This window comes from Tachysurus fulvidraco, chromosome 6 (genome assembly GCF_022655615.1).
Source record: "Tachysurus fulvidraco isolate hzauxx_2018 chromosome 6, HZAU_PFXX_2.0, whole genome shotgun sequence".
In the NCBI taxonomy this organism is placed as follows: Eukaryota; Metazoa; Chordata; class Actinopteri; order Siluriformes; family Bagridae; genus Tachysurus; species Tachysurus fulvidraco.
Window position 1 is genome coordinate 15415720 of NC_062523.1, and position 14115 is coordinate 15429834.

General features: G+C 37.9%; 1 protein-coding gene across 1 annotated transcript in view; it reads right to left on the bottom strand.

Moving 5' to 3' along the window:
• The window catches only part of myo3b (myosin IIIB), a 76829-nt gene that overhangs the window by 10976 nt on the left and 51738 nt on the right, over nucleotides 1–14115 (bottom strand). The window contains exons 31-32 of the mRNA XM_047814581.1: nucleotides 12873–12924; nucleotides 11872–11956 (exon numbers count right to left, since the gene is read on the bottom strand). Coding sequence (XP_047670537.1) covers nucleotides 11872–11956; nucleotides 12873–12924 — 137 coding nt within the window. The remainder of the gene's footprint in view (nucleotides 1–11871; nucleotides 11957–12872; nucleotides 12925–14115) is intronic.

Consider the following 14115-nt stretch of genomic DNA (forward strand, 5'->3'; position numbering starts at 1 on the left):
ATAACTTGTAGTTACACTGCAACCTGACAGACGGTTAACTTTGAAAACACATTGTCACGTCTCAATCCTGTGTATACTTCAAAGCTGGGAGACTTTTTCAGTGTAATTTCCCTCAGTATGGATTTTATTACTGTATGGATTCATTTTCATTGAAGTGCCTCACTTCATAGGTGTCCTGCATGTAATGTAGGCAGTGAATTACATAGAAACACAAACTTTTTCAGTGGTGCTGTCTAGAAAGTTTTTTTTATCCATAAGTTATATTTTCCTTCAAATTCAAGGTCAACAGTTTAAAAAAGGGAGAGAGTATCACTAATTAATTAATAATCACTTAGTTGTAGACTTACAACATAAAATGAAAAGCAGTAAATATAAGAAGGGTGTTTTAGGATTTGAAAACTTTAGACTCCCTCTCATATTACACCCAAGACAAGACTGAATACATGACTGAATACATTCCCACAGCAAAGATCGATGACGACCAATACTTCACACACTTTACAGGAAACAATGGAACTGTAAATTCTCCTTAAAACACAGATCATCAAACTAACTTCACTGCCTGGTTTTTCTACCTGGCTTCTCGAAACATTTCACGGATTAATAATCAACATTCGTCTTGAAGCCTTTTAGAAATAAGGCTATTTTTTCCTGTCTGTTTTTCAAACTTTTTTTTTTATTTAAATGGATGACTAGACAAGCTATTAGGTGATAGACAGCACAGCCTTGTTCCTCTCTAGATCTTTCTAGCATATCGTAGAGGTTTATTTGTTGTCATTGAAAGACAAACACAAGAAAAGATGGCACTTTGCTAAGCAGGGTACTGCACTGTATATGATTACCTACATCTAGATCGATTAATCAGCGATCGTAGAACCAAGAATAAGTGCTGAGGAAACAACTGGAGAAGACATCTTGGTTACGATGACACATTTCAACATAGATGTATGTCTGTATTGTGTACTACAGTTAGAGGACAAGTGGATGTTAAAAAAGGACATCGCTGGCTGGAGGGCAGAAAGACTGAATGTCTGAATGGGAAAAGAGGAGGAGCAGGAGGGAGGGATGGGGGAGGAAAGACATGTGCTTAGTGATTCACTTTAGTTGATGTGCAGAGTTAGACTCTCTCTCTCTCACACACTCACACACACACACACACACACACACACACACACACACACACACACACACACACACACGGCTAGTGGCTAGTGTTGTAATCTGATGATTAGTTGTGGGTTGTAGGATTAGAAGTGGGTCAGTTACTTAAAACAATTATAAGTAGTTAAAAAAAATGTAAATACAATAAAAACCTTTTTTGTAAGTTGTAATTTGTAAAATAATAAATAAATAAATAAATAAATAAATAAATAAATAAAAATCCACACAAACAAACAAACAAACAAACAAAAAAAAAACCCACACAGCTTCAAGTCACAATGTAAAAAAATGATCAGAATGAAGATGACACAAAAAATAATTATAAGTAAATATGTACAGGATCATAAAAAGAGCTGGTTGGAGAAGTTCAGCAGTAAAATGTCTAACAGTTTTAAAACACACATTGCTAAAGACTATATATGGTCTAAAAATAGTCTACAATTTAACAAGACAGAAAATTGTATTTATTATTTCACTAGGACTGAATACTCAGAGGCCCTAAATAGGCCATAGCATGTGTGTTAGAGCGTGTGTGCGTGTGTTAATTGACTGAGGGCAGTACAGATCCCCAACAATGATTTATTAATACACTATTAATCAATCTTGAAAAACAGAAAGAAAGAAAATATATATAATTAAACATTGATAATTAACTTAATTAAATTACTTAAATTATTTTTAAAGATGAAGCTTCCCTAATCCAAACCTAATTTTATGACATGGATCTCAAAACATCTCTTAAATGCAACCTCTTACATCCCTTGGAATGTCAGATACTTACAATCACATACTTAAAGCAAGTTGAAAAGGTAAACAAGGAATGGCTATTGATTCTGTCCTGTTATCACATGTTGTGATCACCTGATACATTGTGGGCTAGGTTCGACTGCTGGGCTTTTATTTACTCAGATGCTAAAGCTGAAGCATGAAAAGGCATCATGGTCTATAAGGATAACTCATCAGCACATGGCTTTGATCTCTAAATGAAGCATGTGCAGACCAGACCAGAAACTTGTTCTCTGTGGCACACACCCCACCACCACAAACATAACCAGACTCTGTGGAGGACACACACACACACACACACACACGCACACACACACACACAAGCACGCACACACACACACACAAGCACGCACACACACGCACACAAGCACGCACACCCTGTTCTTTTTAGAGAACATACCCCAAATAATGTGAAACTGGTGACGGCTAAAGTTTTTGCCTGCTTTCCTAGTGATTTATGGCCTCGATTGACACACACTCAAACTAATTCCCATGTGTTTTACTGAGGGTAGGAACATTCCCACAGGGAATTCCCACAGGACTTTAATTACCCCTGAAGAGACCAGAGCCATGCATGTGCTAAAAGAGCAATTTTAGGCAGGAGCCACATGCTGATTTGACCATGATGTGCTTATTTTAAACTTCTACTGCTCAAAGAGGAGAGTGAAAAGCACAGGGAGAAAGGGGAAGGATAAAAAAAAAATCCCTGTTAATTCAACTCCATGTATGTTCTACAAAGATTCCTATTCCAAAAAGTCTATTCCAGCCAAAGTGTCCACCTACCTAATAGTAAAATATCAACCGAGATGATTATGCAATGTAACAAATGGAATTAAGGGCTACGTTGTGAATAAATAGGGACATACTGTCTCTTTGGAATGTTTAATTACATGTAAGCAGTTTTTATTCTTGCACTTGTCTCAGTGAAAAACAAACAAACAAACAAACAAACAAACAAATAAATAAAGACAACCATACACTATATTGTCAAAATTACTTGGACATCTGATAATCACAGTGCATTGTGCTTGTTGAACATCCCATTCCAAACTGTGGGACTTGAAATGAAATCAGAACGTAAGTGTGGGGATTTCAACCAAAAGAGCATTGCTAAATGTTGGTAGTGAAGGTCTGGCATGCAGAAAATTGTGGTCGTCCAATGTTGTGGCAACAATGTGGGTAAGGCCCATGTATGTAATGATGAGATGTCCACATACAGTAGTTTTGGCCATATAGTTTATTAGCATTTAGATCAAAATAGTGAGTTCACCAGATTATGTTGTGGGTTGATTTGTAATGTGGACAAACATGCTCACAAATCAAAGAGAGAGAGAGAGAGAGAGAGAGAGAGAGAGAGAGAGAGAGAGAGAGAGAGAGAGAGAGAGAGAGAGAGAGGAAGAGAGGACAAATAACCTCTACTAAATGAGAGGAGACAAAGGAGTACAAAATTAAGAAGAACTGGAAACCATTAAAAAATACTATAATTGCTGGGAAAGCATCCAAAGTGCATAATCAACACGACTGTGCGTCCAATCACCTGAGAATAAATATATAATATGCTAGATATTTTTAAAAAAATGTATACATTAAACAAATTAAGTGCTGCTCTACTTACTGCCTAATCATACAGAAAATCAGCTCCAGTAATCAACTAGTTGCCTACACCTGAAAAGCTGTTTCCATGATTGTCCCATCCAATCTTTACACCCTGTCATTTAACATAAAAGGGGACATGATAAAATGAGCTTGGTTGCAATATTCAAGAAAACCCAGCTCAAAGGCATTAATAAAACTAGAACGTCAACAATGACAGTACAGAATAATTACTCATATTTTAAATGTTAACTTTTCTGAGATAGTCTGAGCTGTAGTAAAAAAAAATCTGGTTAACTAATCATACTGACATTAAGAGGATTAAAAAGTTACAGCCAACTTTTCTGCCATATTCCCACAAGCGGTCTGAGATCTCCTGTTGCGTGCCTGTCCGATGAATAGTCTAGTTTAAAGAGCAGGTTTAATACCAATACACTGGGTATTAGGTAATTTGAGAAAGTTGATAAAGACAGGTACACTGGAGAGCAAGAACGTTGCAGAAAGAGGCAGTTTGAGAGAGGGAAAGAAAGTGACGGATAGACGAAGAGAGAGGGAGGGAGTTATGCCTGTAGAACACAAAATGGGTGTATCAGCTGTCAGAAGGCTGACAGAATGAGCTCCAGATGTGTCCTAAAAATGATAGAGGGTGCTACAAAGAAACTGCATGCATCGTAGCAAAACAAAACCAGCTAATGCATCTATTTTATATACATATACACCTCATTGATTTCAAGTAAAACAATGCCAGAATTAGGGATCACAAAATTGCGGAAAATACTATGTGGGAATGTTCACAGTTTATTTAGTCAACTCATGTTTGTTTTATATGTATGTTGCTTTCTTTCAGTCCGATGGGTTTGCGATCTCTAGGAATAAAGTGACACTAGGCACCCCAAAAAATATTAAAAAAGAAACCTTATCTGGAAAATTCAAGCCACAACAATATTTGACTGGCTGTTATAGACATTAGTTTAGCTCCATCACTATTGTGAGGTTAGTGAGCAGAACGTTATGGACACAAACAGCATGTGATTGAGAAGTCAAACAGAAAATAGCCTAAGTGGTTCGAGCTAACTGGGAAGCTATGACAAGTTACTCAAATGTACACTCATTATAACCATAGTGAACATAAAAGCATAGCAAAAAACACAACACATCAATCCTTAAGGCAGGTGGGCTACAACAGCAGAAGATCACATCAGCTTCCACTCCTATCAATCAAGAACTGGAATCTGAGGCTACATTAGACACTCAGTGAAGTGACATACGGCTAAGTACGGTGACCCATACTCAGAATTCGTTCTCTGCATTTAACCCATCCAAAGTGCATACACACAGCAGTGAACACACACACACCATGAACACACACCCGGAGCAGTGGGCAGCCATTTATGCTGCGGTGCCCTGCACAAGGGCACCTCAGTCATGGCCGGCTTAGGATTACGAGTCAGACTCTCTAACCATTAGGCCACGACTTGCCCCACGTACCAGACGGTACGGTGAGAAAAAGACTTGGTGTTTTATAAACTTTAACAAATTTTTGACTGATTTGTGTAATGAAACAATTTGTATAATTGTAATATTCCACTAGCACAACTGTGCAAGAAATGTAAAGATCACCATAAACAGGCAGGAAGAGAGGAGCACTGAGCTTTGAGGAACACCAACAGAGATTCTCCATGGAACAGATGTAATCATTATGTCAGCTATAATACAAACTCTCTCCTATTTATAAAAGAAATCATTGCCATGACCAGACGTTATTCCAAATCTGGTGAGAATAGATAGCAAGATATTATTACATGTGTTGAATGCTGTAGAGGTATTAAAAAAAAAATCGAGACTGATAACTGATGCATGAACAATAAAGTCTGTTGAGTAGAAATGATTATATGGACTGATTTATATCAGCACAATCCATAGCAGAGAATAGAAACACAGATCACTTACACAAGCACAGTCTTTATATTCCTTTTCCGTTTTGTGTTACTTCACTAGAATATCACAAGGCATCACATCACTCAAAAGTATTTGATTTGACAATGTAATTTTGTTACCCATCTTTATGCAAATGACAGGTAGCATATACAATATCTATAAATCTTTTTATTTATTCATTTTTAAAAATAATTTTTAGCAAGTATTTATTTTCTTATCAGCTTTCTCAGTGCACACTTGAGAGGAGCAGGTTTGTTTCCTCTCTGTCTCCTTCTCTTCACTTTAATTGCCCATGTCACTCTTATCATCGTCTCACTCTTGACATGCATGTTTACCACTAGCATAATCTTCAAAAAGCATGTTAATATAAGAAGCTCAGCTTTCATAACCCATAAAGCCTGATCCTGTTTACTACAGAGAAAGAGTGCTGAAGGAGAGTGAGGGCTCTGATCATATCTTTGTCAGTGCTCAGGGTTTGTCTGTGTGGGAGTATTCACATGTCTTACAGGCTACAGCCTTAATAAGGTATTAATATATAGGATTAGAGAAAAGGTAGGATGTGGAGGGGAGTTCAGGTGGTTTATAGGCAGTGACAGTGAGCTGATCAAGTCTGTGTTTATGTTCCCAGCAGGCAGACATGACAACTGCAAACCAGAGTGACACTCGGGAAGAGCGACATGCATGCATGTGTGAGTGTGTGTACACGAGTGTATTAAATTCTCAGAAGAAAAAGCCCTCTCTGCAGGAACCTTGCTAATCCAGCAGGATCCTTTATGAGTTGAGTCCATACTCGGTTCAAATACATCCATTGCCACAGAGATTCAAGCAAACCTTTTGAGGAATGAAATCGCTTACTGTATGATGGAGAAGTTGAAGGATGAGCTTTTGATTTGTGTTTCTATCATATCGCAATAACAGCGACTGTTATGCAAACTTTGTAATGGACAATTAATTTCTTTTAGGAATCCCTTTAGTTAGACCTGGTCAACTTCATTGTAGACCTGAAGGCCATCACTGAAGGCCAAGCATAGACCTTGCATCTACTGGTGTGTGTGTGTGTGTGTGTGTGTGTGTGTGTGTGTGTGTGTGTGTGTGTGTTTGGGGTGGGGGGTGTTGTTGGGGTGGTGGTGGAGAAAACCAACGAATCCGAAGAAAACCCACACAAACATGACAAACACTACACAGACAGTGACCAGATTTCACAACCCAAGGTTCCTGGAGGTATGAGACACTAACACAACACTAATCATGCCAGAACAGGGCAAAGTTACAGGAACACTGCAAATATGCGAAGATCCTGAGCTTGAATTATTGGTGTTCCTTATTGAGTTTCTTTGTTGCATGAAAATCAGATTTAATGTAGGATGGTAAGTAACTTACATTAAATATGCATGCATTTCATGTTTCACATCTTTCACGGCCAAACTTCTGTCACAAAAAGAACATAATATAAAAGTTGAGTCCAGTTGTGCAGCACAGACTATGATACAAAACAAAGGTTTAGTAATTGCTTTCTGGCTCATAAACAGATTTTTAACACACTGAGTTAGATGTTAGGTAATTCAGTAAAGTTAGAATTTGCCCAGTCATTGTATTTCAGTACAGCACTAGTCCCTAGTCCACAAAAACAAGCCTACAATCAGACATGTAGATATGGTGGATGGATTTGCGGTTTGAACCTCATCTGAAATATTTTTAAATTCCAAACACTTATTTCTAGAATGGTTAACTTAACACACTTGCAGTGTAATTCTCTTTTGCACATAGATTGAACTACAGCGGTATTAATTAAAGGTCAACAGAGCCCTCTTTGCAGATCCTGCACCCAGACATCAAATTAACATGTCCCTTAGTTTGTTGAATCACATTTTACTAGCTACCAGTTGCTATGAGGCTAAACAAGATTCATTACTTGGGATCATGCATTTTATTGTTTCTGTCTGAAATCTTGCTAGCTAGACACTGAGCACATGGATATTGAGGTGATGGATAAATAAGTATTGGGTTTCACTGCTGGAGAGGGTTGATATGATAAGATAATTGATGTGCTATTTTTAGCATGAATCATTTTGAAGATTTTTAGTGGAACAGTCATGAATTGTATTTTATGGCAGGGTCGATGGTTGATTTTGATTGTGACCAAATAATTAAAAAATGCATGTGTTTGGACATCTCTATTAAGGTGTAATAATCATGTATCCTGATCCCTTCTGAATTTAACTCTAGGCTTAGTGACTGCCTAAATAGGTTCCTGCAAACATAGGAGAGGTACACATTTGTCTAAAGTTGCTGAGAAAGTTCTTTCACTTTGCATACAGCTGGGTGGAGCTACAAGATGTGGAGATACTTAATTCCTATCCACCACAGGGAAAAGTGGTCCTGGGTTTCTAGCCATAAACTAATGCAATAATAATTTTGTGAGGTCAATGAGATATTTTGACAATAAGGTGTGTGAGTGAGAATGATAGAGTATTTGTGTACATGTACATGTGCTTGTGTATATCCCCAGGGGCAACAACAGCAGAGTGAGAAGCAGGAAAAGAACTGAGCTCTCAATATCTGGCTCGGCATGCTCCCTGGACTCCTCAAAGCTTCTGTCATGCACACACACAAAACGACACACTCTGATCTATTTCCATCAAAGGCTGCCCAGCCATAACATACATACATATGTGCACACGCACACACACACAAACACACACACGCGCACGCGCACGCGCACACACACACACACACACACACACACACACACACACACACACACACACACACACACACACACACACACACACACACACACACACACACACACACACACAGAGTGTTATCCAATGCAAGCAAAATGTATGCAAGCTTCTTGACTGTGTGTTATTCTAAGAGAGACTTCAAACCAGACGAAAGCCCAGGAAACGCTGTGTTTTTTCTAACCAGGCTACCTCTGTGTGTTCTCCCATCAGTTTGGGCTTATCTATTTGGGAAAAAACTTGGGTGCATCTTATTCCCAAATGTCCAAATACATGAACAAGATTTGGTCAAAATGCAAAGCAAATAAACTGGATTATGAGCTTCTAATTAATTTCTACCAAATTGAATGACTGGAATGGTTTTACTGCTGACAGTGTTGACTGTGCCCATTAAGGTTCACATGTACACCAGCATTAAATCCATATTTTATGGAGTATAGTTAATTCCTCACATACTGTTTAAATAATTATTATATATAATAATAATAATAATAATAATAATAATAATAATAATAATAATAATAATAATTATTATTATTATTATTTTAATTTATATTATTTATTATCCCTGCGATGGGTCCAGGGTGTATCCTGCCTTGATGCCCGAAGAGCCCGAGATAGGCACAGGCTCCCCGTGACCAGTTCAGATAAGCGGTAGAAAATGAATGAATGAATGAATGAATGAATGATTTATTATTATTATTATTATTATTATTATTATTATTATTATTATTATTATTATTATTATTATTACAATTTACTACTATTACTACTAATAATAATAATTTCTCCTGAATTCGTGTAGTTCCGTTTGAATACCATCATCTGGACCCCAGCTGCAAGCCTCTCTTTCAGATAATAGCAATATTATCAACAATGTGTGTGTATGTATATATATATATATATATATATATATATATATATATATATATATATATATATATTTATATATAATGTATAAATATATTAATGCTTTGTCTGTGCTGGAGATCTGATAAACCTTTTCAGCAGGTGCTAAATATTAGCAGATGACTATTGGAGTATTTTATAACTGGATGACATGGGAAAAGCCTGGATAATGCTTTCTGGTGCCAAAATTTCTAGTGCTTTTTTGCATTACCTGAAAGTCTGTGGAACCCTTGAAGAACTACATGGTTCTAGAACAAAAGCTAGTTTGAAAAACCTTTTTTCAGAAACTAAATGGAAGTATTCTGAACAACAAATACAAAGCCCCTGGTATGTATTTATCTTCAACTGCTGAGAATGAGACCAGTACAGTACCTTGTTGGTATTGCTTTAAGTAGAGTGCTATATGGAGGCCAAAAGTGCTGCAACTGATATAAAATTCAATTAGTGGTTGTTTGTTTACAAAATACACGTTGATAAAGTGCTTATTCTTTGACACTCATGTTTGATCAATTAACAATGCTCATTATGTCACATGCCACCATAACAGCTTCTTATTTATAGAAAAGTACCTACTCTGGTCCAAGATCCAAAAGGAACTCAAGTCAGTCCTTGTTACTCCTGTAGTAGTGTAACCTAAATTCCTAAAATAAGTTGCTTACAAATCTAATAAAACATTGGGACAGTGTTTCTGTTTCTGAACCTGACTTAAAGCATATGTAATTTTGTAAGATCCAGTATGTGTGTGTAAGAGCTGCAAATTCTGATCTCTCCCTCTCTCTCTCTCTCAGCAACAGAATGTGTTACATATTCATAATGTGATGGTTGTAGAGTATTAAACAAGCTAGTCGTGATGGGATATCTTCATCCACAGAATCCAGCTCTTTAATCATAGCTGAGGGACCAGAGGCCAAATTTCCTGCCTGCAATGAGTCCATTACTATATTAAATTACTTCAAAATATCCACACCATTATCACATATTTTAGCATGTAATTAGGACAATTGTCATAGTAAGTGACAAAGGTAAAAGAAGAGCACACAGGAGAGATAGGAGATCTGGAGAAAATGTCACACAAGCGTGAGAGCGACAGGAATGAACGTGGTCAACTGCTCTGTCTCCTACAGAATTAGCCGGTATCTCAGAGAGGCGTGCCGGGGAGAGCTGACAGTAATCCCGCACCCACTGCAGTGCCGTCGCTGTGCTACATTATCATAGATAATCCCATAATCCCCAGCACATTGCTAATCTCAATCCCACCCCCTCTCTTCCTTCACATACTAATCATACTAATGATGGACCCCTATCTCCCCTGGCAACCATCACTATGTGACACTGGTCCCTTCACTCCACCCTACTTGTGTGCGCACACACACCTCCCAGGAAGCTCACATTAATGGGATTCATAGCTCAGGGCCAAACAAAAACCAAACATATGTTCAGCAAATGAGTGTGTGTGTGTGTGTGTGTGTGTGCACGTGCTTGCGTGTGTGTGTCAGTGTCAATACAGCTATGTTGATCACTTTGGGGTGAAAGAGACACAGCTCTCTGCAGTGGCCTGACCCAGACTATTAACTGCACCCTACACTTAGAGGATACACTTGTGTTTATTATCAAGAAGTAATGCATAAGGACAGGAAACAGAGACAGTAAAAAAATTTAAAAACAGACAGAACATTTTCTTACAGTAATCCAATTTCAGGAGTCAAAGATTCTTTCTCTGTGATGGTGTTAACCTATTATTGTTCTATCTGTGTGCCTACAGCATTTCCACTACAATAGTCAGCATACCTTTAACCCATTGGTGCAAGCATGAATGAGACAAAGCATGAGCATTGATGGTAAAGTGACAAATTCAAATGATTGGCTCAAAGCATTCTCCTGACCACTCCTACAGCGTTTCTTCAGTTCTCCAATCACAACCTACACAAAAAATGAAAGTGAAACCTACTGGTTTCAACTTATCCTGTCACATATGACCCCCTATTTATTGACAGATAATAAAGCTTAGAAGGAGGTAGCATAGATTGTTAGTGATGAGTATATGAGCTAGTACAGTCAGTGTAGTACTGCCTGATCACTGAGTACTGCCATTGTTTAATTTGTGTTTAGCTCGGCAGCATTAGAATCTATACTACTTGGACACAAGTTTGTGAACACCCAACCAACACACTCGGTTATTCTTTCTAAATCAGTTTCCAGACCTAGTCCCACTTTTGCTGTTATATTAATTTTCACTCTTCTGTGAAATGGGAAGGTTTTGGTGCTGGCTCTCAGGCTTTAGCTATTCAGGCTATTCAGCTATAAGAGCATTAGTGAGGTCAGCACTCATAGCAGACAAGGTCTGGGGTGCAGTCAGTGTTCCATGGGGTTCAGGGCTCTGTGCAGGACGCACCAGTTCTTACACATTAGTCTTGGCACTGGATTCATATTCAGTACACCAGAATTAATGAAAGACATTGCTGGTTACTATACACCCACAAGAACAGACTAAAAGTGATTAGTCACTTGCTAGTATGACACTTAGTCTTATCCTGGTCAGGTTTCCTGAGTCAAACTTTCTGATTTCTACTCTTTTCTCATTTGCTGTTGAATTTCCACATAGAAGCACCTGTGTGAAAAGGCCTGAACGTTTATATAAATCTACAGGTATCCTGTCTGAGTATTGCTTGTGTCTCATACTTTTTAGTGTTTGTGTGGAAGACCTGAACTTTTTTGTGATGTGTTGTGCTGTCTTTCTCACCAGTAGTCTTCAGTACAGACACTTCAGCTGTGCTTTTTCCTTTACAGTCAACTTCACTCTGTCTGTCACCACTGACAGAGACGACCTTAAAAATAGAGATAGAAATATACACAAACAACCCACACCATGTCAAAAAGTAAGAAAATGCAACAAGAAACACAATGAATTAAGTACAAAATTAAAAGGTTTGAGTTCTGGAAGAGATATTTACTAGCACCTATTAGGAGTGTGTTTGCAACGGTAATTGCTAATGTACAGACTCCGGATTTCTTTTTTTAATATGTGTGCGTTCTCTCCTTGGGCGATTATGCTTTCTGTCTCAGTGGCTTAATTGTAATGCTGGAAATAACGAGGGCAGACTTCCTCACATATTTAATTTTTATCTTTGAATAAAAGAGCTATAGGAAAGTATTAATCTCCTTAACATTTCTAAGTACATCCTCCAAAGGATTTTGCTTTTTTAATCTTACATATGCTCAGCAGAGTTACTGGCAAAAACTGTACGTTTTCTTCATCTCATCCTTTCAACATCAAATGGTGAGCAGCAAAAATTGGATCAGACTTCAAAGCCAGCAATGTGCTCCAAGTCACAGAGTGGCTCCTCTATTTCACATATTGAATTCGAGCAGGATATCAAAGTGCTAGCAAAGAACCTGAGGTCTTTACTAAAAAAAGGGCCCTAACATCTGTAGAGAGAGAAGCGCAAAGACAAATCACCTCAGGGAGAAGCTAGCATTTACTCTCCAGCACGGATTTCCAGCCTTTTGATTCACTCCTTCCCTGTACCTCCCTTCCTCTCCCACTCTTTCACTCTGCCTCTGTGCTTAGATGGGAGTCAAGAATGAGCGAACTTTCTTTTTTTGTCTCGGTCTGTCTCTCACAACTCAAAAAGGACATCAGTCTTACAAGCTTTGTGCTTATATGCAGATTGGTGAGTGCTGAACGCAAAGCAATACCCTGGACATAAAGTGCATTACAATAGTACAGTATTCATTTCAGACCTTGTCTTTATGGATATGGCAGTCAGAGCCTCTTCTTTGAGATGTACCTTCCCTGAGGAGAAAATAAAATGGTGAAACAGATTGAGATAGTAGCCCACAGTTCCTTTCTAAAGTATCGAACAGTTCACTACAAACATTTGTGTTTTGAGATCAAATAATAAATATGAGATTATGGGTCAGGATTAAAGCTTTCACTTTGCTTAAAGGTGTTAAACAAATTAAAACCTTTTGTTAGAACCCACCCATTTTTTTTTAAAGTCAAAAGTAATCAAAAATATTTGAACATGTGATTGACAGGAGTTTTTCCTTTCTTGCCTAGGTGTGTTGGGTTAGTTGATTGTTAAAAAAAAACAACCTGATAGCTCTGAATGTCTACTTTCGGCCTGAGCCATGGGATTTACCTGTGAAAACTGCATTTGTTATTGAATAGTATAAACCTCGACAAAGTTCAGAGTGCTGTTTATGGAAGGAAAGCAAATAATTTTGAAGCAGAGAAAAGAGGAAAAATCAGTCAGAGTCACTGCACTGGGCATAGCCAATACAACAACTTAAAAAAAGAGATACCACAGGTATACTAACAACCAGGCATCAAACATGTCAGGAAAAGTAAAACACCAGCACTTGAGTACCAGTAGACCTGTGACGAAAAACACATCACCAATCAGTGACGTCACCAATAACCTGCACAGGGCAAAAGTGAAGATATAACAAAAAATTGCTTGAAGAAAAAAGTGAGAGCAGAGTAGAGGCTACAAAATGCAAACCATTCCTCAGAACTAAGAATCAGAAGGTCAGTAGAGGGTAGTGTCATGGCTTCAGATTGTATGACTGCTTCTGGAACAGGATCACTCATCTTTATTGATGATGTAACTCATGATTTTGGCAGCAGAATGTATTCAGAAGCATACAGAAACTGTCTGTCTGTCAATTTACAGAGAATTGCTCACTGTGAGGAGCTTCATCATGCAGCAAGACAACGTCCCAAAACACATTCAAGTAGTTCATCAGGGGAAAGAGGAAGCTTGTAGAATGGCCAAGTTAATCACCAGACCTTAAACGTACTGAGGAGCCATGTAAATATCACCTAATCTGCTGAAAAACAAGACTTTGCTGTTCCTATACTTTGGAGGAGACACTGTGTATGACATTATTTAGACAAAAAATAAAGATGAAAAATAAAACGCTAAAGCTGAGATCTAGAGCACAAAATTAACTAACAAATAAGCATGTAAGCTAGCTAATG